Genomic DNA, 24,870 nt, shown 5'->3' on the forward strand with positions numbered 1-24,870 from the left:
AGATACCACACAGACCACCAGAGTGTTAAGATTGAACCAATGACACTGCCTCCAAATCTTAATCCAACCTATTGTCCTTTGTGTTCAAAAATAATCTTAAATTTCTAAGGAAATATTTTAAAGGTGCTGGACAAGGCTAGAGGGACAGTACACATGGTGAATGTCCACATGCACAACTAAAGTATACCACATACAGTCAGCCAAGTTAGGCTTCTGTATGCTTCAGCAAATGTGAAGCCAGGAAAGTGAGCAGAAGTTGGACATGACTTGTGAAACTCCAGAAATAGTACTTTAGAATACAGCCATAGCACGATCAACTGAAAACAGCTCATGCTAGCAACTTTCTAGAAAGCTTAAAACTTGCTTTGCATTTAGGAGAACCATTTGCAGCTGTGTTCAATAGCACACATGCATCTCAAATGCACCAGGCTTCTGCTCTGAGCTACTGGCAAGAGAAAAACCACAAGATCTAGCTGTGTGTGTGTGTGTCTGTCCCCACCCCCTCTACAAAAATATTGATTGATACTACAGCCATAACCTAGTATTTTCAACCTACATCATAACAAGAGTCTCAGCCATCTGTATTCACCATAGAACACAGATGGTGTTGAAACTGGCCAACCGCTGGGGAAGTTCCTGTCTACAGATAACCAGAAATGCCAGGCAATGAAGGAGCAAGTTTAAAAATTATAAAATGTCACAAGGTAATGTGATTTGCGGGGGTGGGGGAGGTCTCTTCATTAACATGTCCCAGTTTCAGGCTGTAATCCTAGACACACTTACCTGGGCATAAATCTAATTTGATTTAATAGGACATATTTCTGAGTAGACAAACATAGGCTTGTGCTGTTGGCCTCCATTGTGGGCAAAAGCACATCAATATGTATTATTGTAGTTATTCAATATAATAATCAGCCCCTAAGGCATTTACTTCCCGCTCAGAAAATTGCTTCTTAGCCAATTGACTTAGGAAACAATCCTATACATGTTTAGACAGAAAAAGTCCTACAATTGGCTGTGGTACGTTCACAGTTGTAGGACTTTGTTCTGTCTAAACATGCACAGGACTGTGCCTCCTAAAATAAATGTGTTATTCTCCTTAAATAACAAATGACTAACTTTGAGAACTTCCTGCAGTAAGGGCGCAAACCTATGCGTGTTTAGAAAGAAAAAAAGTCCTACAACTCCCAGCATTCCCCAGCCAGCCATGCTAGCTGGGGAATGCTGGGAGTTGTAGGACTGTTTTTCTTTCTAAACATGCATAGGATTGCACCCTAAGTTTCCTAACAGTTACAGTTAAAGAAAAAAAAATGCAATATACTGAAGATGTTGAAATCAGTTTTGATGATGATTTATTCATAGCCCTGGTCGGATTACAAAAGTTAAAACATTAAAACACAATATACAAAGTTTAAAAGCCATTTACATAAAAGCATATGCATAATATATACAAACAACATATAACTAAAAACAACTTTGAGCTAAAAACAATTTAACAAAAAATAAAAAATAAAAATCCAACAATAAAGCAACACAGCTTAAAAACAGTATACAAGAGTCAGCAAAAGGAACAAGAGTTCTAAAAAGAGAAAGCCTGCCAGAATAATAGAGTCTTTAGTGCCTGCTTAAAAAACTTCAACGAGGTCAGCAGGCATATTTCAACCGGCAGGTCATTCCACAAATGAGGCACAGTGAAGGAAAAGGTCCTCTTGTGTGTGGCTGCCAGTCTCACATTAGGCAGCTGCAGCAGAGAGCCCTCAGAGGACCTTAGGTGGTGGACTGGGACGTAGGGGAGAAGGCGCTCCCTGAGGTACCTTGGACCTAGACCATGTAAGGCTTTAAAGGTAAGAACCAGCACTCTATATTTTGCTCAGAAACAAATTGGCAGTCAGAGTAAGGATTTTAAAACCGGTGTAATATAGTCACCACAGGATGTCCCAGAGACCAACCTGGCTGCCATATTTTGTGCCAGATGAAGTTTCCAAACTAAATATATAGGCAGCCCAAAGTACAACACATTACAGAAATCAAGCCTAGCAGTTACCAGCACGTGCACCACCGTTACGAGGTCCACATGTTCCAGGAATGGGCATAGCTGGCGTATCAGCCGAAGTTGATAACAGGCACTTCTCACCATTGCCTCCACCTGGGGTGCCAGGAGCAGGGTTAGATCAAAAAGCACCCCCAGGCTATGAACTTGCTCCTTCAGGAGGAGTGCAACCCCATCCAGAACTAGCTGACATACCTCAATACCTGAATTAGGACCTTTCACAATGATCACCTCTGTCTTGCCTGGATTCAACTTCAGCTAGTTCTCCCTCATCCAGCGCATTACCGAGTTCAGGTAATTTCATTCAGAGGAGTCATACCTTCCTTGGATAACGATATTAAGGAGAAATAGATTTGGATGTCATCAGCATACTGATAACACCTAGCCCCAAACCTCCTGATGATCTCTCCCAGCGGTTTCATGTAGGTATTAAACAGCATTGGGGATGGAATGGTGCCCTGAGGGACTCCACATAATAGTTCCTTTTTCAAGGAACAACTATCCCTGAACAACACCATCTGGAACTGTCCTGAGAGAAAGGAGTGGAACTACTGCAGAGCAGTGCCCCCAACTCCCTCAGGCAATCCAGAAGGATACCATGGTCGATGGTATGAAATGCAGCTGAGAGATCCAAAAGAATCAACAGGGGTCCATTCTCCCTATCGATTCCCAGGAGAAGATCATCCATCAAGGCGACCATGGCAGTCTCAACTCTGTATCCTGCTCTGAAGCCGGTTTGAAATGGGTCCAAGTTTGGTTTCATCCAAGACTGCTTGGAGTTGAATGGACACCACCTTCTTCATTACCTTGCTCCCAAACAGTAAATTACTTACTGAACTATAACTATTGAAGTCTAGGGGATCAAGGGAAGGCTTCTTCAGAAGCCGACTAACAATTGTTTCTTTCAGAGATGATGGGAAATTACCTTCCCTTAGGGAAGCATTAATAATATTCAGCAAAAACAGCTTTATCATCACCCCTCCCTGGAGTACAAGCCAGGATGGGCAGGGATCAAGAGTCAATTACGGACTGTAAATTATAAATTGCCCTGTTGCGTGGAATGACAACCATATGATCAGGGGTTTACTGGATGTTCATTACTAGAAAAGTACTGGATACCTAGCAGTACATGTTTTACCAGTCTGACCAGTAAAATACTGGCAGTTCAGCAAACCTAACCCCAACCAATATTCAAAGTGCTGGAGGGTCAGACAGTTGAGTTACACAGAACAGTCGATCAGAAGCAAAGTTTAGCATCACCTGCTCGCCACCATATAACCCTCCCCCTCCTAACCTGCACTGTCCTTCTCCAACATTTAATTACAGTGGTTAAAGGAGTACGACAAGGCTGCATATTGTCGCCCTGCTTATTTAACTTATATGCAGAGTACATAATGAGAAACGCCAGGTTGGATGAATCAGAGGTCGGAATTAAGATTGCCGGGAGAATTATCAACAACCTCAGATATGCAGACGATACCACCCTAATGGCAGAAAGCGAAGAGGATCTAAAGAGCCTCTTGTTGAGGGTGAAAGAGGAGAGTGCAAAAGCTGGTTTGAAACTCAACATTAAAAAAACTAAGATCATGGCATCTGGTCCTATCACTTCCTGGCATATAGAAGGGGAAGAAATGGAAGCAGTGACAGATTTTACTTTCTTGGGCTCCAAGATCACCGCAGACGGTGACTGTAGCCATGAAATTAAAAGACGCTTGCTCCTTGGGAGGAAAGCTATGGCAAACCTAGACAGCATAGTCAGAAGCAGAGACATCACCTTGCCGACAAAGGTCCGTCTAATCAAAGCTATGGTTTTCCCAGTAGTAACGTATGGCTGTGAGAGCTGGACTATAAGGAAGGCTGAGCACCGAAGAATTGATGCTTTCGAACTGTGGTGCTGGAGAAGACTCTTACGAGTCCCCTGGACTGCAAGGAGCTCAAATCAGTCCATCCTAAAGGAAATCAACCCTGAGTGCTCTTTGGAAGGACAGATACTGAAGCTGAAGCTCAAATATTTTGGCCACCTAATGCGAAGAGAAAACTCTCTGGAAAGGACCCTGATGCTGGGAAAGACTGAAGGCAAAAGGAGAAGGGGACGGCAGAGGATGAGATGGCTAGATAGCATCACCGATGCAATGAATATGGACTTGAGCACGCTCCGGGAGAGAGCGCAGGACAGGAAGGCCTGGCGTGCTATGGTCCATGGGGTCACGAAGAGTCGGACACGACTGAACAACAACAAATAGACTGCGGATTCCTAACTGAACACAACATGATGGAAGGAATAAAGACAAGGGAAAATGGATAGAGATGTGGAGACAGAAAGCCCCCTTATTTTATATTTTCCCGCCCCGCACATGGCGTCACTCACATGGAAACCGGAAATAAAAGTCTGTGGCTATCGTGTCGCTTCCTATCTCTATGGCGGTAATAGTTACAGCAGCAGACATAGAGGAAGAAATAAACTAGCATCGCTCACAGCATGAACTTCCTGTAAAAATGGAAAGCCACCGTTGCCCATGAGTCTGTAAGTGTGCCGAGTACCGTCGTTCTATCCTTTAGCATCTCTATGGCCACGCCCCGCCCCTCCTCCTCACCCTATATAAGTAGAGCGGAAAGGCAGCTCAGCCTGGGCCCGGAGCTGCCAGGAGCGGCGGCCGCGCTGTCGTTATGGCGGCACCCCACCTCGCAGCTACTGCTGCGGCACTTCGGCACCGCCGCGAGGCTTCCGCCTCGGTAGGTGTCATGGCGCCAGGAAGGCGGAAGCGGCTGGGCGGAGAGGAGGAAGAAGGACGGACACATCTCGCTCGCTCTCGCGGCGTTTCCCTCGCCCTCCCCTCCTCGGCCTCCCCCTTTCGCTGGCCGCTCGCGCAGCTGCTCGGCACTCGCTATATAAAGGGGCGAAGCAAGCGGAGCAGGCGGCTGGCGGCTGCAGCCCAAGGGCCGCCGTGTGAGGCCGGGCCGCGGGGGAGGGTGGCCGCCTCTGCGCCTTCTCCCTGCTGGCTTTCCCGTGAGCGGCGGGCGAGCTAGCGAGGCCGAGGGGGGCACCCCTGAGGCGAGACGGGGGCGAGCAGGCGGCGGCGGGAGGGAGGGGGCACTAGTTTACCTCAGCTCGCTCTCGTCTGAAGGCGGGGGGGCGTCGCGGGCTGCCTCAGCCGCCGCCCGCTCTCCTCAGCCGCCGCCGTTGGGGGTGTGTGTGTCCTGCCCGGGGGTGGCGCGGGACATGGCGAGCTCGGCTAATACAAACCCCGTGGTAAGGACGAGGGCCGCGCAAGGGCTTCTTCAAGGGGAGGCGGGCGGGAGGCCGCTCGGCTTGGGAGGGCGGCGGCGGCGGCGGGCGAAAGGGGGACGGCGGGCGGCGGGCGGCGGCAGACCCTCCCGGCCTCCGGCCGTCTCAGTGGGCAGGCGGGGGCGAGAGAGGGGCGGGGGCGACCGCGACCTCCGAGCCGCCCCTTGCGCGCTGCTCCGGGGGAGCCGCCGCGGGGTCTGGAGGGAGCCCGCTCCGCTCCTCGGCGGTGGGGGTGGGGGGAAGCTGGAGCGGCGGGATCCGGGTGCCGCAGCCGCCCCGCGCGCCTCTTTCCAGGCTGGGGAGTCGGGGGTGGGGGGAGCGGCGGCCTGTGTTCGTGTCAATTTATTCTTACTCGCTTAAAAAAATTAATATGTTGATGGTTGAAGCCAGCCGCGGAGCCTCTTTTTGTAGAATCTCTATATATGTATCGGTGACGGAAGGTTGACAAGCACTTTTAATTCTCAGCCCGGCAGAAAATATGTCTTCTCTCCCCTCCGCCTTTCTTCTCGCAAATATAAATATATATTTGGGAGGAAGCCAGTCTCGGTCAGTCCGACCTTTCTCTAGAAAGCGTTTTATCATTATTAATCGGCCCTCTTCTTTTTCCCGCCTCCTTTTCTGTGCTTTCCCCATCGGCTATTACTAGACGACACAGTTTCTCGGTCTCTGTTTCATATCGGTTTGCAATAAGCAGTCACACGAGAGAGAAAAATTGCCCTTCAGCCCTTTTTATCACGCTTTCACGACTCTACATTTAAAGAAAAAAGAAAACCAAACGGATTGTATTAAAAAAAAATATACGCAACACCCCCGCCCCACCCAAATAAAGCACTGCTGACAAACCCGGAGTCCAGGCGGCTCTGCCGCAGATTTGGCCGCTCTTATTTTCTGCTCTCGGATCCATCATGGCTTCCCTCTGCTTTTCTCTCTCCCTGCTCCTTGTGTTCCTCCTCCCTGTGGCTGCCCTGTTTATATAGAGCCATTGCCGCTCTCTAATATAGACTCTGCCAGGATGGGAAGGTGCTTTCCAGCCCCACGTCACCGCCTCTCCATTTAAACACCACATCAGCCTTTAAATAGGGAGAGAGCCGCGGAAAGCAGGCTGGGAGGTGCCTGCACTGCACAGGCACAGTCTGAAAGGCGCTCTCTTTGTCACTCGGAAGCCGCTACTGGCAGCTTTCAGATCCCAGTCGCTGGGGCTGTCAGTTGGCAAAGCGGCTGGTGATCCGTTAGTGTTATTTGGTGTTCCTGTGGATCATGGTCCCCTGTTACGTATTACGCAAAATAGAGGCTGGTTTTCCTTCCCCTTTTTTTGTTTTGTTTACAGAAGAGCTGTTAGGTCTAGCCTGTTATATGTGTTTACTTAGAAGTACATCTGTGCTCCATGGGGCTTGCTAGGTGAGCTTAGAATTGCAATCTTACATACTAAACCAATATTTAAAAGATTTTGGTGTACATATTCATATACATGTAGTAAGACAGAAGATTTGTTTTTAATGTTCTTTACCCTTTGAGCTTGGGAGTGCAATTGAGGGGAAGGTAGCTCTTCTAGTTTGAATTTATTAACAACTCTGGCCTGAAATGTTAGTTAAATACAAGTAGCTGAATATGCTGAGATATAGCCCCATTTAAATCAATATTACTAATGTGTTCTAAATCCTCCTACGGCAGTTTACCTAGGCTGTGAATTGAGGCTTTAGTCCCTCTGACTTCAGTTGGAATGAACTGAAGTAGAGCACAGTACTTTAGTTTGATTTAAGTTGTGAGTCAAGGTTACTGGGTACTAGAGGTTAAGAACTTGGATACCATTTTTGAAAGAGTAACACTCCTAATATGAAGAATATTATAAATACTTAACAGTTAGAAATGCTTACATCATATATACAAATTTGGCACAGTGTTTCAGAATGTATTTCTGATGTATTTCTGAATTGTTTTCATGCTAGAAGTGGAATATTAATAGTCTAATTTTGTTTGATGGCCTTTTAAAATAAAAACTTTTTAAGAGCCAGTATAGAAGCTTCTTCAAGGTTTCTCTGTAGATCATTAGTTCAGTAATTCAGCGTGACTTCAGTTTAAAAATACTTTCTCAAAATGTTTTGAAATATTGCTATCATAGTTTTTTTTTTACAAGTGCTTTTTATTTGTTACTTTTTAAAGCCTAAACTGTATAGGTCTGTGATTGAAGATGTCATTAATGATGTCCGAGAAGTCTTTCTGAATGATAGTGTTGATGAGCAAGTCCTTGTGGAACTGAAAACAGTAAGTGCCATTCGCTGCAAATTACTCGGAGCTTGTAACTTAGGGGCGGTTAACCTGTAAAATTGTCAGCTTTACAGTTACAGTAACTGTAAGGACTGCACGTTGCTGTTGCTATTTATATACCACTTTATTTAAAGCACTTCACATACATTTGCTGAAACCCTTTAAACAACACTATAATGGAAGCCATTACTACCACTGTATTGCAGGTGGGGAACTATTGCTATGACTTGCCTAAGTTTAAGGTTGAACATAATAAGTTCAAGGTTGTGGTGACATTTGAACTGGGGCCTTTTGGCCACTGCTACATTCGTTCAGTAAAGTTTTATATATGGCTCTGATATTTACATGGATATGTGCTTGGTGGTTTTCATAATTTTGATGTCACCTTCCTTCAAGTAACACTAATAATAAAAACAACATTGAACCATAATAGGCAGTATCTAATACTGCCAGTGTGCTAACGGGACCTATCGCTAGTGCAATCAGAACCTAGCAGTTTCTGGAACAGTGCAGGTTGGAGAGCTCACAGAAGGGAGCTCTGCTGACCTGTCCCATTCCAGAAACGAGTGTTCCCGCTAGTTTCCAGGGCTCCTTTAGGAAATGTTCCTGTTGCACTTGTGGTGGGTTCTGCAGTCATAATGGAACCAACGGAGGCACAGTAGCAATATTGGATACTGCCTGATGGCTGTAATATGACTGCTAAATGTGCAGTCATGTTAGCATAACATATTATTTAAACAAAGTAAGAATACTGAGAATTCTTTGGCTAACTTTTTTCATTATCCAAATTGTCTTCCCTCATATTGAGAGAAATTACCACTTTCTCCTGCAATTGAAATTTCAGTAAAATAACGCTGTGTAATAGGGCAAACAAAATAAAGACAGCATGAATATTCCAGAAGTATCACTTCAGTGTTCATACTAATCCAAAAAGCAAAGTAACTTTCCTTCTGGGAAAGATTGGCATTGTACATCAGCATTATTGGGGTTGTGCAGAGTACTTCCTAAAATGCTGCTTATGAAACTGGAGTTAAGGAACCTGTCCTTTCTTTCCTATGCTGCTTGCATTTTTCACAGGAAGCTGTCCTAAGTCACCACCCATTTAGAGGCAACATGCATGGCTGACACTAGCTCTACTTGGGTGTTATGCCTGAATAGGATACATGTGTATGAATAAGAGGGACAGGGCCACATATGCCAGCAATGTCTCCATCCTCCATGTGCTGAACAGGAACATCTGCATGGGGTTATGCTTGCTTGAACCTGAGTAGAAGTCTCCACACAACCAAAACCCCTGCTTTATTAGGGCTCCTGGTCACGCAAAGGGTTCTACTCATGTTCAGATTTACAGAAGTAGAAGGCCACTGCAGATCTTCCCATTGAACACAGAGATTGGGGGCTGAGGGGGCTGGCTGGAAAGATGTTCAAGGCAGGGCCAGCATGCATGGCCCCATCCCTATTACTCATGTACATATACTGTATTCAGGCTGCTACCAGTGCAGGCAGGGGTGGCATGAGAATCAAATGTAGAGTAGATCCAAATTAATAGGAGCTAAATAGGCTCCTTTCATTTTTTTAACTACTTGGAATAATCTCTAGAAATCAGTAGATACTGAATCATCCAATGGGTCAGTAAAGATAATGCCAGGTAAATTAACTATATTTCAGTAAAAAAAAAAAAAAGTGTGCTTAGGAGAATTTTCTTTAAACACAGCTGTGGGAAAATAAGCTGCTGCAGTCCAAGGCTGTAGATGGATTTCATTCAGAGGAACAGCAGCTTTTGTTGCAAGTGCAGCAGCAGCAGCAGCAGCAGCATACCCATCATCACCATCACCCACAACCACAGTCACAGCAGACAGTTCAGCAGCAGTCCCAGGCACAACAAGTCCTTATTCCTGCAACACAGCAAGGTAAGAACCAAGCCCCTTTCTGCATCTCTTGGGATTATGTATGGCTACAGCAATGATTTCTACAAATAAAATCTAATAGGAGCACAAGTCCAACTTTTTTCCATTAATGTTTTGCCTCCTTAGTTTCAGTTTCTCACAGCTGATACTACCTCATCTTGAATTGTCACTTGATCATAAGCTGCCCTCCAAAAACAAAATACTGTACATATGTAGTGCAATAGAAGAAGACTGAGGAAATAGATGGTAGAAAGGCAAAACACTTTTAAAAATTAGCATCTCTTTCCATTTCCCCAAACTCTTATAGTTTCAGGTGGTAGTGTAATTTATGAATATGCAAATAAGTGAGGTGCATAGTATAAGCACTGGTCTGACAATGCTATCATGTTTAGGACATGGGCAGACACAGCCATGCATATACATAATTTTCATGTTTCTACAAGGTTCAGAGGCATATATTTCAAGGCAGTGAAGAAAGTTTTTTTTAAAAAAATCAAGTTTGTTTCATTGGTGGGGAGGAAGGAGCTGATTCTTAGGATGACTATCTCCATGTAGCTGCTGTTGAAGGCTCATTTCTTTTGGTTATAAGCTGTTTTAGGCTCCTTTGTTCTGGAAATTGTTTTGCTCTCAAAGATCAGGTTTGTAGCTTGGGAGTGGTGCAGTGGCAGTACAGTTATGTTTAGTGTGCCAGCTGTGACTTTTCCTCAGCTGGCTTGATTACTGGCAACAGTTATCCGTGCCTTGGTCACATCACATTTGGACTATTGCAATGTATTCTACATAGGGCTACCCTTGAAGAGCGTCCAGAAGCTTCAACTGGTGCAAAATTCGGTAGCCAAGCTGCTAACTGTACATGGTATGAAGATCATATTACCCCAATATTGAAAGATCTGTTATGGTTACCAATTGTTTTCTAGGCTCAATTCAAGGTGTTGGCTTTAAACTTTAAAGCCCTAAACAATGTAAGGCCTGGCTATCTTAAGGGACCACTTGTCTCACTATGAATCCATCCAGTTACTAAAATGTGCAGGGAAGGCCTTTTTGAGGATACCTCCGCTTGCAGAGGCCCTCTTGATTGGTACACGTGAGCGGGCTTTCTTCTGTGTTGCTCCCAAATTGTAGAATGCGTTCCCCTTGAAGCATGGTAGCCACCTTCTCCGCTTTTTGGAAATGTGTCAAGATGCATCTCTTTAACTTGGCCTCTTAAAACAATACTAATGAAACCATGTTTTTATGATACTGTTTTATGGTTTTAATGTTTTGATTGTTATACATTGCCTTGGTGGCTTTGGCAGCAAGGCATTTTTAAAATAAAGTTCATATGATTTGTCCCCTGCCATATGGCTTATTATTGCTGCCAAAATTTGGGCTTGGGGCACAGACATGTGATCTCAAGGAGAGATATCCTATAAACTGTTCAGGAATGTCTTTACTCTCCAAACCCCAGGTAAGGGTTTTCCTACATCTTACTTTATTCGCTGTGGTATTTGCACACAGTAAAACACTCAGTTAAAACCCATTAGGCAATTTATTAGTGATGGCTATTTCATAATTACTGCCACCAATGTATTTTTATGAGACACAGGGCAGCCCTTGATGCAGAGTCTTAAGTTGCTTTGTCAGCTTGAAACAACCATGTAATATAAAGAGATAAGCAAATTCTGGCTTCCTCTCAAGGCATATTCTTGAATAAAAGGTGAGGGCAAATTTGACATCATAAGAAGAGCTGTGCTGGATCGCATCAAGGCCTATCTAGCCTAGCATTCTGTTCACACAGTGGCCAACCAGCTGCCTGTGGGAAGCCCAAAAGCAGGGCATGAATGCAGTAACACCCTTCTGCTTACGTTCTCCAGCAACTTGCTGGTACACTGAAGCATACGGTCTCTGATACTGGAGATAGCATATAGTCAACATGACTTTGATGGCTTTATTCTCTATGAATTTGCCTAACTCCCTTTTAAAGTTGGTGGCTATTACTATATCTTGTAGCAAATTCCTTAGTTTAATTCTGTGCAGTGTGAAATACTTTGTTTTATCTGGTCGGAATCTCCTATTTAGTTTAATTGGATGACCCTAGATTCTAGTTTCATTTAATAAGTCTTGTCTTAGGGATAATACATCTGATTATATAGAGCAGAAAGACAAAATATGAAACCTTTTTCAACAGGATCCTCTCATCCCTGTAGGACTGCATGGTTTGACCAAGCAAGCTTTTAAATCTAAGGCATTTCAGTCTTTTAAGTCATTTTTAAGTCTAAGGCATTTCAGGGAATCAAACATGGCTTTGGCTGCATGGTTTTTTGCAGTCAGTGCGCTGAAGGGGCCCTAGCCAGCCTATCTGTCTCCATGTAGGTGTCTGGTAGAATCTAAGGAGGAAGGCTTTTTTCAGAACCTCCCCTTTTAAAAGAAGAAAAAAATGCACACACCAAACCTTAGACCTTCCATTACAGCAGCCAGATGGACCTTCAGCGCCCTGGACCAATTAGAGCTGGCCTAACCACATCTGCCAGGAAAGAAAGCCTGTTCTCAGGGCTAAACTAAATGTGATAATGGGATATCTGTGATTAGATCTCCACACTTTATTCTGCTACTTGGCCTCATAGGGGTGGTTTGAAGATTAAGGAAATAGCATGTCGGGAGAAGATATGGAACCGTTTCCTAAATCTAAATCCCCTCCCCCAGTGCTGCTATTTGCTGTGCAGGGGGGGAAGCCAAGGACAGCATCTGTACCTGTCCCCCCCCCCCCCCCCCGGCAAGGCTAATAGTGGCTTCAAGTGGGGGGCACTTTAGATTGAGGAAAGAGTTCAACACTCTCTCTGAGTGCTAATTCTCTGATACTCTTCACATCAGTAAAATGCAAACTGGGAGACATTAATGACATGTCTAGTCCTCACTTAATACCAGACAGAACTAATATCAGATTAATGGAATACACAACTTGCTTCCTAGGAGGGCTTGGTCAGGTAGAAGGTGTGGCAAGTCATTCATTTTGTGTAGCAGATGAGATTAAACAAAGGAAATGTAACGTTCATACCTAACTGTGAACCACGCAGAGAGCTTTGCCTATTGGGCAGTATAGAAATTTAATAAATAATAGGTATAGCTTTCCTTGCTAGGCTGACTTCCAATATGAAGTCTTGGGCTTATAAAATGGAGGCCTGTCAAACAGTAGAAATCATGCCCAATACAGGCCAGCCTCATCATATGCTTTTCTTCATTTCTTAGTTATGATTTTAGGTCCTTGGGTTAAAATGTTTGGAATATTGTAGTGGGTATGATCTCTTCCATATGATAGTAAAGTGTTATGTACTTAAACTAAAAACACACTTCTCTTAGCAAACACAGGTAAATATTAATGTTGTGTAATGGGTGTTATAACTGTCACGCAGTCTTTCAAGAGTTCTAAGTTAAGAATTGTTCTACTGAAGTATGTGTTTGGTGTCACATGGATTGTGACGTGAAAAGCCTTGTTTGAACAGAAAACATGGTTGTTACTCTATGTTGAAGTATTCTGTAATGACCCAGCAATTATTACTTTTTCTACTGTGTTCTAGCACCTCAGCAACAAGTTATTGTACCTGACTCCAAGTTAATACAGCACATGAGCGCATCAGGCATGGTAAGATTATATAATTTATAATGCCTTTAAGCCCATGGGCTACATGTGTCCCCTGGGTGCTTTTATGTGGCCCATGCTCCTACCGCTGCCTAATTCATCCCCCCTCCCCCCGATTGGCATAGCTATTTTTGCGCAGATAATAGCAGTGCAGAAGTAGCGATACCAGTCAGAGTCGGCAGGATGGGGAGGAAGCTAAAGCCTCCTCCACCTCCCAGTGACCCAGAAGCAACTGACATCACTGTTTCTGTACCAGCAAAAACAGTGAAGGGAAGCTAAAATAAAGATGTTCACAGCTTTCATATTTTAAGAACTGAGATAATGACAAAATGTGCTAACTGGAAGCTCTGCCATGAGTAAAACTTGCTGCCAGTTTTGCGTTCTGATGGTTTTCTTAACTTGGCTTAATTTTGCAGAATCCACTAGAATGGCAGTGTGAATAATGTGCCTGTCTTCTTCAGAGGAAAAGGCTTGTTAAAGCATTAGTTTTCCATCTTACATCAGTTTAAACCTGCTAATATTTTGAAAAATGAATTGGAAGAAAAAGGAACAAAACTTAATACTTGTTATAAAATATGCAGATCTACGACTAGCTTCAAAAAGCTGTGTTCCTGTATGAATTGCCCAAGGCGAGAAGACTGGTGGGTGGGAGAAGAAAATCAGCATTGTAACAGACATGAAATGGACTAAAAAACTCGATCTGTTCTACTCCACCTCAAATCTGGGTTTTCACTTTAAATGCGTTACTTTGTACAACTGATTTTTGTTGCTAAACAAGTCTCTTATATTTCAGAGTGCTGCTGCTACTGCAGCTACTTTGGCTTTGCCTGCTGGTGTTACTCCAGTTCAGCAAATACTCACAAATTCAGGTATTATTTCTTTGATTTTTCTCTCACCTTTTGAGATACATTTCCATGATGTTGTACAATGGAAAACCTAAAACTATATCTCCAATATTGTGCCCTGAAAAGCAGCCTATAAATATTTTAAATAAATAAAATTAAATCTAAAATTAAAACAAAAATATTCAGTAAAACTACAAATACATAATAGAAAAATCTTATAAAAGCCCAACGTCCAAAGGCATGATGGGGTGGGGGAAGCCTTTGCCAGCTTCTAGAAGGGTGATGGAAGGAGCCAAAGAGCATCCTGAAGGAGGGTGTTCCAGAGTTGTGGAACTTCTGCAGAGAAAGGGCCCTGTGTGTTGTGGAGCCTCCAAATATATGGTGTTTTCAACAGGGTGTCATTGGCAAAGTTGAAGTTTCAGGGTGTGGGAGGGAGTCGTATTTGAAGCAGTCTTTCTTGAGATAATCAGGACCCACTCCATAATCAGGAATGGTATTTAGGATTGAGCCTGGAAACTGGCAGTAAGTGTAAATGTCCCAGATCAGGTGTAATACAAATGTGTTGATTTGTACCAGTCATCAGTTCTGCAGTGGCATTCTGCACTAACTGGCGCTGCCTCCAGAGAATGAACAGTTCATTACAGTACCAAAGCATGAATGATAATATCCTTGTCTCTCTTACAGCAACTGCTGTCACTGGCACATCATCCTAAGCTAATAAAATGCCCTTGGGCCACAGCTGCTACCTTGGAGCCCAAGAATACCCCCAAGCTATAAACCTGTTTCTTTAGGAAGAGTGTGACCCCATCCTGGATAAGCCAGTCTGTGCCTCGGCATTGTCTTAATCGAGCTAAACTGGGGGAATCCCCAAAGCTGCCTCATCGCCCAGAAAGCACTGCCCCATCCTTGACAATTGAATATCTGGACAAAGAGGAGGGTGGAATGCCAGGGGACTATTAACTGGAGTATCCTGCAGTTTTAAAGAGGAAGCCTACCTTGTCTGGGAGCTGATTGAGAAACAGTTTAGTGTAAGTTGAGTGTAAGAGTAAGTGTATGTCCTGTTTTAATACAGAAACTATCCCTATTGAAAGCTGAAAACCAGTGGATTAGATAAATTCATGGAGGATAGGCCTATCAATACCTTTTATCCATAATAGGAAGTGGAACCTTCCATATGCTATACCTCCAAACACCAGGTGCCAGAGGCAAACAGAGGAGGGCCATCACTTGATGCCGTGACTTAGGGCCTCCTAGTCATCTGGCTAATTACTACCGCAGACAAGAATGCAGGGCTTGATGAACTCTTGGTTTGATCCAGCAAGGCAGTTCATGTGTTGAGAAACTAACATGACAAAATAATCAAGCTATAGACATTGGGCTAAATTCAAACTCGCAGAAGTGAGTATGATCCAGTGGAGGGTCCTTCTCAACAAATTGGATGCTGTCATGGGCAGAAGGGGGATTTCACCTTCCCCTGTGGCCCCTCTTGCTACCTTCCATGTTTTTCCAGAAGAGATTTCTGGGGACATAGGGGGTTGAAGTGGGGATTGATAAACTGTCTCTCCCTTCTGCTTGTGGGAGCATCCAGTTCACAAGAATTCCAGCCCATGCAACTCTAGATCCAACCCTATAATTAGACACTTCACTTGAGTCACAAATTTGCCTAGTTTAATTGTATCTGTTTCCTTGTTTTTAGAAACACTTTTCTACCATATGAATCAAATGTGAGTCAGTTTGTTGTAGGATTGGTTTTTGGGCAAGAAAAATAATTAATTGAAATATTCAAATGAACTCATTTCATTACAGGCCAAATCCTACAGGTGGTTAGAACTGCCAATGGAGCTCAGTATATCATTCAGCCCCAGCAGCAAGTGGTTCTACAGCAACAGGTTATACCACAAATGCAACCTGGTGGGGTACAGTCTCCTGTTATTCAGCAAGTAAGATAATTTTGTTAAGTGAAGAGGATCATTTACTTTTCAGTCTTTTTGTATGCCAAAATCTCCCCATTTTCTAGTTTGTTCTACAGGTATCCCATTATTGCAAAAATGAGAGAGGTTACCAAAATTAGGTTATATCCAAATTAGGTTATATTCAGATAAGTGTCAAGTAGTTAATGAATTCCTCAATGATGCTTAAACATAAAACATTTTTTTTGCACTGTTTGCAAAAAATATATATATATTTGTGCCAACTCATGAAAGTGAAGTAGATTATTATGTGTTTTATTACAGGCGCAAATACTGAAAGTAAAAACTAGGAATTATGACTGATACAGTAGTTTGTTTGGTTTTCATTATTTTTGGGTTAGGTTTTGGCTCCCATTCCTGGAGGGATCTCACAGCAGACAGGAGTGATTATTCAGCCCCAGCAGATCTTATTTACAGGAAACAAAACCCAGGTCATACCTACGACAGTGGCTGCACCTACACCACCACAAGCACAGATTCCTGCAGCAAGTCAGCAACAACCTCAGCAACAACCAACACAACCACAGGCACCTTTAGTACTGCAGGTAGATGGTGCTGGTGACACATCATCTGAAGAAGAGGAGGAGGAGGAGGAAGATTATGATGATGATGAAGAGGAGGACAAAGAAAAGGATGGAGGTGAAGATGGCCAAGTTGAGGAGGTAAATTTTGATGTATCTGCTTCAGACAGTCTTGCACAGTGCTTGCATATATATTCCTCAGTGTGCTAACATTATTGGTTGTGGTGTAGTAAAAAGTCATGAGTCACTCTTGTGGACAAACCATATCCTATAGTATCTTTATATAGCCCAAACCCAACCCAACCCTACCCCACCCACCCACCCCCACACACACACATGCATGTGTGCATGCAGAGGAGGGAGGTATCAGTATGCTCAGGGGAGCCCTGACGTTTGCAGAAATACAAGAAGTATTTAGAAAAAAACCTAAGGTGACAGCCCCCCCGCAGCCCAATAAGAACTGAGCATGCTCAGTGGCCACAGAATGCTTACTCCCTGTGGACGTGAAAGGGTGGAGGAGTAATGGAATGGCGTGTCTGGAAAACTGAACAGCAGAACTTCACACTACAACATTTTGTTGCATGTCCCACCTCTCACTGGAGAAGCAATTGGTATTTGAGTTGAGTGTTGAGCTTCCTTTAGTTAAATGATGTGTGTGGCTAGGTGTTATGTGTAAAATAGCTGTGTTGTCATTATGCAGGACTTGTATATGAGTATGTAACCTTTAATAGATTGGGTCTTCTGTTTATTCTGATCTCTTCTAGGAGCCTCTCAATAGTGAAGATGATGTGAGTGATGAAGAAGGACAGGAACTATTTGACACTGAGAATGTTGTTGTGTGCCAGTATGACAAGGTAATCAGACTAATTGTTTCCTAAAACCTGCATGCCCCCTGTCCTTTAAGTGTGTGTTCTGCAAAAACCACATACTTAAGAGGGGGGTATGCGTATTTCTCTCTGGTTTATATTAATATTGGCAAAGATCTCTTTTATCAAGTATAGCTTTCTGATAATTAGAACTTCAACTTTTAGTCTATGACCCACTTAGATTAATTTGAAAATTTTTATCAACTAAAAAGTCCCTAATTTGACAGCTTTTTTTTAAGAAAAAGTTGGCTGTATCCAACTTTACGTAATGGGGCATCCACTCACACAGCAGTACTTCCCTTTCCTCTCCTCCCCTGTGCCCTTCCCCCCAGTCTGCTCTGGAGGGTCTCCCAATCCTCTAGAGCAGGGGGAATGCAGTGCGGCAGGGGAGCGTGTTCAGACAGCATTGTCCTTCCTGCTGGCAGACAGGCACCATTGGATATAATCCACTACATTTATTAGAAGTACTAATAAATACTGCAGGTGGCAGGAACCATTTTTGAACAGGAGTGTCTCTTCTATAATGGTGCCTGATATGATAAAAACATGCATCTAAAAATAAAGTGTGCTTTTTTCTTTAAAACTTTAATTCATAAATGCCCATTTCTAAGAGAGTATAAAAAATCTTGGCTAGTAAGTCCTTCATGAATCTGGTCTTTGAAATGTCAAATCTGGCCATGACTCATGTCTTCATTAGATCTCAGTTGTATTATAGTTAACACATTGTATGTGGAGCTAGATATTACCTTAAAGGCTTAAATGGCTTGGGGCCAGGATACATCTCCAGTATGTACCTGCCCATGTATTAGATCTTATCTGCATTTGACATCTGAGACGGTTGGTGGGAATGCAGGAGAGTACCATCTTGGTGGCTACACCTAGACTATGGAGGTCCCTGTGGAGCCCGTCTGCCTTCCCCCCCCCCCTTGGCTTTCAGCTGAATGGCAAAGACCTTCCTCTTCTGGCATGCCTAGTTGATCATTTCTCGGTCCTGCGGGATTATTTTATAAGCTTAACTGGGTGCTGTTTTAACTTCTTTCTAGTTTGAGATATGTGATTTTATTGTGTTCTTGTAATTTTTGTGACATATTATTGTTAGTCATGTTGGCCATGAAATATGGAAAGGCTGGATAACAGTTTTAAATAATAAATGTTCTGCAAGTACTTTGGAAATAATTTGCTCTGACTAGTTCAGGCAGTATTGGCCCCACTCTGGGTGCTTTCCTTTAGAATGAACTTGCCTAGCTGAAATATTTGCAGGCAGTTCCTTATTCATAAAGAAGGTATTTTTTGTAATTGTTTTTGGAGCAAGAAGCATTTATGCAACAGTAGCACCGTATTCACAGCAAATGTGACATCAGTCTTCGGTTCCAGTACAATGCTGTGAAGGGTGGGGGGGTAAATGCTACTCACAGCATACCAAATGTTGTATGCCTTGGATGTTTCCCTATAAAATTTGCTCCCCATCCTCTACAGATTCATAGAAGTAAGAATAAATGGAAGTTTCACCTCAAAGATGGAATCATGAATCTTAATGGAAGAGATTATGTATTTTCCAAAGCCATTGGAGATGCAGAATGGTGAGATTCCTTACACAAAACAAACTCGAAGTGAACGCAGGGAAAGGTTGAGACTTGGACATACACTTCAGCAGAAATCTGTATCTGGACACCAGAAAGGATTAGTAGAACCGAGACTACTAGGACAGAGGAATAGCATGGCGACGTTGACACTACTTCATTCAACTGGGAAAGCTGAGGCATTGGTGCAGCTAGCTATGCCTGGAAGCTGGTTTTGTATTAATACCTTAATTAACCACTTCTACCTATAGATAAAGGTAACTAGCATGTAATGCTTAATCTCCCCTTCCGCTGATTTGAAGGAACTCCCCTTTTTTTGGTAACAGTACTATGGAAAAAGCTTAGTGTGTCTTTGTATATAAATTGTGCTGAACCGTTCCCTCTGGGAGTGGGGTTGGTGAGAATCTTGCTTAAACTGTGTGCAAGTTTCTAACCAATTGGTAAGGACTGAGGCATTGAGTTCTAATTACCTTGTAAGAGTAAACTATTTTTAAATCTCTTGTTCTGAGTCATGCATAATTTTATCTACAGTTCTGGGCCTTTTATATACATTTTGATCCTGGCACCAAAAGATCTCATTTGTATTTCAAATGTAATGATTCTAAATCTTTCTTTTAAAAGGTTGTTGTGCTTTAAAGGGGCCTACAGATGGAAGCTGTGTGATTCTGATGTCTTAGTCTCCCTGTTCTCTTTCAAAAGGTCCTTAAAGGAAGATTGAACAAAGTTAGTAGTCTGTGGCGTGCTGAATTATTGCTGGTCAGACATCAGTTTTTCAATATATTCCACTGGTTAACATAATGCGTATTCCCATTGCCAAGTGAATATGCACTGCTGGTGATGAGATCAGAAATTGTAGGTGACTATGCACTTTGGTCTACTGCATTGAAAGAGCTTCCAGTTTTCCTTTCAGTAATTAAAAAATAATTTGACTTGATGGAACAAAGTCTCGCTAGCTCTAATAATTCAAAAAGTAATAATTTTAACAGCAAAAAGTCGCTGTTGAAGGTAAATTTCGCTCTGTAGCAATGGTTTTTTGGAAATCAGGCTTTCAGAAACACAGCTGTCTTCACAGTCGGGGGCAAGGGCTGAAATGCAGCCATATTAAGGAAGATATGCACTTCCAGATGGTTTATCATGGCAAGATAGGTCTGTATTATGCCAGCCAGCCAGCTGAAAAGCAGTGAAGCCAGGAAAGGGTGAGTTCACAGATGGGGGCTATGACAGTAGCAGATACCTGCTGGCCCCATTTCTAATACTTCCGTTCTTGTGGAAAACAAAACTTTTGGGGTATTTTTATTAAACAAAATGGCAAGTGCATTTAATCAGCACCAAATACTAGTTCTTCTCCTCTCCCAAACCATTTTCCTTGCATTTTGATTCAAATGCATCAGTGGTTTCTGCTTGCAGTAAATCCCTAGTACATTGCAATGAGCAATTAGATTATTCTACACCTAAGGTGTCGCTAAAGCTGGCCAAAATTGTTGATTCTGTTACACAGTGACATTGTAAAGCATCTGAATTTTTGTACTGCATAAATATCATTAGAAGTTTCACTTTATGGTCATCTGAACCTACAAACACATTTGGGTGCAATTTTGGCTCTGGACTTGAAGATGTATGTAAGTAGATTTATTCCCTATGGACAAAATCCAAGGCCTACTGAAAGGAGACCCATTCATTTCAGTGGGCCTACTCTAAGTAGGAACTACATTGGATTTTGCCCAATGTATAAAACAATGCAGGTTTAAAAGAAATGCATCACTACTTTACATGCCATGTTTGTGACTAGATTGAGATCAATCGCCATTTTCCTTTGCATCCTTCTGTATCTTGTGGCCTGTTCACAGTATATCCTAGCCTTCTAGCTTGATTTAATACAGACTTAAAACAGAAATACTGCACTGTGAAACCCAAATAGGCTATACTTTTCTATTCATTACTGGAACCCAGATACTATACAAATGATTTAGCGTTGTGTACATCATGGGCACTGAATAGTTACTTGTCTGTAGCCTTTTTACTTTAGAAGATACCACAGCTTTAAAAGTGACTTTTACAGTTACGTCTATATGGAAGCAGGCTTGGTGTCTTGCAAATTAATTATGGATATGTTTTGGTTGATGAGGGTGTTAACAAAAGGACCTGTGAAGTTCTTCTGAAAGCCAGTCACATACCAAACTTGTGCTCTTACTTGCGTCATCAAGTGTTCCTTTTTAAGCAAAAAGCATGTTTTTAATTTCATTTTATTGTAGCAGCTTGCTGTAAGAATATAGTTTGCTTACGTGTATTATTGTACTTGAATTTTAATCATGGTTTTAACAATGTAATTGAACAAACCATTTTGTTAGGTTTCTATTGAAATCATTCCTTTTGGGAGGGCAAGGGATTCCCATGGTTAGTCCTTAAACTTTATGTAGAGTTGATTTCTTTTTTTTTGGCTTAGACTTGGAATTAGTTTCCATTTAAATAGTTCAGTATCTACTTTTGAAGCAATTAACGGTTTGCAAGAAGGGCTTATGTTTAGATTTGCACAGATAACAGGAGCACCTTTTAACTTTAAGATGGGGAAAATGGAGAAAGCAGCGCCTATGTTTTGATCAGGCTAAGGGGAGATTTACAGAGTAATTACACAAAAGGTGAGGGTCTTGTGCCTTTGCAATCTTCAGATATTCCTACTTTGATGTGATATCTAGGACCATTGGGTTCCTTTGGTAGTCGATTTCCTACAGAGCTTCAGTTGTAACTTAACATTTTTTAAGTCCAATCTTACTGGCTTTCTAGAACGTGCAATCATTCAAAACATCTACATTAAATGTCTTTGAAGAAGGTTTTAGATACTGTCACAAAGAACTTTATATTGGGCTATTTAAATTTTATGTGTACGGTGTCATTCCCCCCCCCCACTATCTAGTTGCAATCCAAGTTTCCATCTCCCTTGCTTTTTGTCATCAGTTATATCTCCCTGGAAATTGATAATGATTTCACAAACACAAATATTGTGCTAGCTGTTTTCTCAAGGGGATGAAACTTGTGATTGAAGCACAGTTGCTAGAAAAAGCAAAGAACATGTAGCAATTGATATAACCAGATTTGCAGAAATGTTGTTTTTCAAATAGTGTTAGCACCGCTGGGTTTTTCATTTCTGGTCTATTCATATCAAACAGCAATAATGTCCCCATCAAATTACTACTGTGTAAAAATCTGTAATTCCAGTGCAGGATAAAAAAATAGCCTTTCACTTGTTCACAGTGAAATTCCTGCAGTGAAATTCAAAAAAGTTATCTTTTATCTTGGTTTTTGCAAAAATCAGCAAATATGATTAGCAGTTTAATTCACTGTAGCAGACTTTTCTGTTCCACATTAAACGCAGTTATATGTTGAAAGGCGGTAGATCAGATTTGTCTCTAGTTAAGTTCCTCTTTTTGAAAAATGCTAGAATCTCTTGGGTGTTTAACTTCCTGCATTTTTAAAGGGGGTTGAGGATATTGAGAAATCCAGCACTTTGTTTGCGTGTGACAAGATGTTTACTGTGATCTCAATATGGATGTTGAAAAGAACAAAGGATAACTTTTTTGAGTAGAAGAATTTCTGGCTAGCCACATGTAGGAACATCACGCATTCATTTTGCTCCTGTGTGCCTAGGGTACCAAAACAATTTAAGGGAGTGGGAAATATCCTTAGTTGCTGTTCTGAGCTACTATTGTCAACTGCTGTTGTACATATACTGTTATGTGTAAGGGGGTAAATATATTTATTATGTTTGTAAAATTCAATCTGTACAATTGAAGATCAAGGATGCTCTTCCTGGGATGTACAGGATGTGTTTCAAAGGCCATGCTTGGAATACAATTAGAAAACTTAGTATTTTGATGTACTAAGACCTATTTTAAGTTTAATATTTTGCCTTTGCAAAAAATTAATTAAAGATGTTATTTAAAATAAGCTTGCCACTTTTATTTACTATTTTGTGTATTAAAATACTTTTATGTGTAATCTAGTTGTGTTTACTTTATTATAACATTATGTAGATTAGGATTCTGAAAGTTCCCAAGCAGTGAAAGACAGGACACTGAGTCAGATTCAGAGAATAGACCACAGGCTGATGTTATTAATTGTATACTAGGGGACATAGGATTGCACCTTAGATCAGTGGTCCCCAACCTTTTTGGCACCAGGGACCGGTTTCGTGCAAGACAATTTTTCCACGGAGCGGGGGGGTACATTTGTGTCCGTGTTCTTTGCAGTAATAGGCTACGTAAAGATTTATGTAGCCTATTACTTGAAGAACAGGGATGCAAATGGTGTCTGCTATGTGGGCGCCATATGCGTCCCAGTGGCCGGAAGTCCGCCAGGGGCTGGAGTCGGCCGGTGCTGGCAAGGATTTTGGGGGGAGGGATGGTTCGCCTCCCTCCCTGTGGACTCCCACGGACCCAGGGTAAGGGGGTTTCGCACACCCCTACACTCACCTCCTGCTGTATGGCCCGGTTCCTAACAGGCCATGGACCGGTACTGCTCCATGGCCCAGGGGTTGGGGACCCCTGCCCTAGAGAGCATCTGGAGGGCATAGGATATTTTGGTTTCTGGGATTTGAGGCTGGAACCCAGAAACCATACTCCCTGCCCCCTCATAGCCAGCATGGTGTTCTGTGTGCTGGCTAAGTCTCTGTGCTCAGAAGCGGAGTATGGAGACAGTGAAAAGGGAGCAGGAGGGGGAGAAGACCGCGCAAGCTGCTTTATGTAGCTTCGTATACACACCTTGGCCTCGTTCCCTGCCCAAAGCTGCACCTAGACAGCCAAAGCACCCATCTAAGGGAAATGCGGGGCGGCTGGAGCACAGAGGTGAGGATCGCCTCCGTGCTTCGGCTGCCCTGCATTGGATACTTGACAGCCTCTGACTTCGGAAGCTGCCAACTATCAAGATAGGATTGCACCCTAGGCTGCCTGAACTGGGTCTACATTTTATTACTGCTGAGCAAAGCCTTTTTATTTGAAGCCTTTTTATTTGAAGACACTGCTATCCATGAGTAGCATGTCAGATTTAACAACCACTTTCTGGCAAATCCACCAAGAAAAGGAAGCACCACTTTAGATACAAATTTCTGAATCTTTGGGGGGGGGGAATGGAAGTCCTCCAAACACTTACCAAACCTAAACTTGATTTACCAATTTAGACAAAATTCAATGTATTGTATGTAAGCGAAATATATGATTGATTCATGGACTTAGAGCAGGGATGTTCTGTTTGTGGCCTTCTGGTCTGCAGATTCCATCAACCTGAGCCAGCATAGCCAGTGGTTGAGAGATGATGGGACTTACAGGCCAAATCTGCCTGCTCCAAACTTATATCCCTAGAAATCAGTAATGCAGAGTTCTTACCAATTTTGAGATGAATGTTGATGATTTAGCAAGGATTTTGCAAACTTTTTAATGTTAAGCAATTAAGGGATAGGAAGGAGAAAAAATACCAGGCTCTATTAGCATCTGCTCTGCTCATATGCATATATCAGTTAATATGCACTGATTACATGAGGATGAGTTACACTAGATACAGGAAGTAAGGTAAGATCTCTTATGCATAGTTTTTTATTCAACTACATCTACAGCCAAATTACCTTCTGGCCTGCAAGTTGCTGCTCAAGCATACTTCAGGTGTGCAAGTAGGACTTGAATGTTTAAAATGAAGGGATACCTCTGTTTAAGTATTTAAGGGTACATGTGGACTTGTTAAAATAATGGGCTTGGGATTTTTTTCTGGGGTGTTATGCAGATTGGAGAAAAATGCAGGCTTCATATTGCCTTGACTAAAGTCTTGCCAGCTCTGTGTAGAGAAAAATACTGTATGAAGGTTAGATCTGAGTGGAAATGGGCTCTTTAAATTCTTCCTAGTCACAGGCTGTGACATTGGGGCCATTTCATCCAGGGGGATGAAATTAAGAACGTGAAAGCCCTGCTGGATCAGACCAAG

General features: G+C 42.5%; 1 protein-coding gene and 1 long non-coding RNA gene across 5 annotated transcripts in view; one reads left to right on the forward strand and one right to left on the reverse strand.

The window, feature by feature from the left end:
* LOC146357147 (uncharacterized) overlaps positions 1-6,281 on the reverse strand; it is a 29,078-nt gene extending 22,797 nt beyond the window's left edge. The window contains exons 1-2 of the long non-coding RNA XR_014788728.1: positions 6,180-6,281; positions 4,645-6,084 (exon numbers count right to left, since the gene is read on the reverse strand). This is a non-coding gene — a long non-coding RNA (uncharacterized LOC146357147). The remainder of the gene's footprint in view (positions 1-4,644; positions 6,085-6,179) is intronic.
* On the forward strand, positions 4,648-22,899 carry GTF2A1 (general transcription factor IIA subunit 1). 4 transcript variants are annotated; one of them, XM_084841312.1, is made up of 10 exons: positions 4,650-4,783; positions 7,497-7,598; positions 9,316-9,511; positions 10,293-10,364; positions 13,063-13,127; positions 13,918-13,993; positions 15,776-15,909; positions 16,281-16,601; positions 17,225-17,314; positions 18,803-22,899. In XM_084841312.1, the coding sequence occupies exons 1-10, from the start codon at positions 4,718-4,720 to the stop codon at positions 18,908-18,910; spliced, it is 1,230 nt and encodes a 409-aa protein (XP_084697438.1). In that variant the 5' UTR covers positions 4,650-4,717; the 3' UTR covers positions 18,911-22,899. The 4 variants fall into 4 exon arrangements, with proteins under 4 accessions (XP_084697443.1, XP_084697438.1, XP_084697442.1 ...); XM_084841316.1 differs by lacking the exon at positions 4,650-4,783 and adding an exon at positions 4,965-5,300; XM_084841317.1 differs by lacking the exon at positions 10,293-10,364 and having other exon boundaries at positions 4,648-4,783.
* The last annotated feature ends 1,971 nt before the right edge of the window (positions 22,900-24,870 follow it).

Source organism: Heloderma suspectum, chromosome 1 (genome assembly GCF_057233095.1).
Source record: "Heloderma suspectum isolate Gila_16-S chromosome 1, 16-S_ref, whole genome shotgun sequence".
In the NCBI taxonomy this organism is placed as follows: Eukaryota; Metazoa; Chordata; class Lepidosauria; order Squamata; family Helodermatidae; genus Heloderma; species Heloderma suspectum.

Excerpts from the sequence above, each read along its gene's own strand:
- GTF2A1 (XM_084841312.1), top strand. The coding sequence starts at position 4,718 with ATGGCGGCACCCCACCTCGCAGCTACTGCTGCGGCACTTCGGCACCGC. Across the intron at positions 4,784-7,496 it reads GCCGCGAGGCTTCCGCCTCG|CCTAAACTGTATAGGTCTGT; the intron begins GTAGGTGTCATG and ends TACTTTTTAAAG. Across the intron at positions 13,994-15,775 it reads GCAAATACTCACAAATTCAG|GCCAAATCCTACAGGTGGTT; the intron begins GTATTATTTCTT and ends ATTTCATTACAG.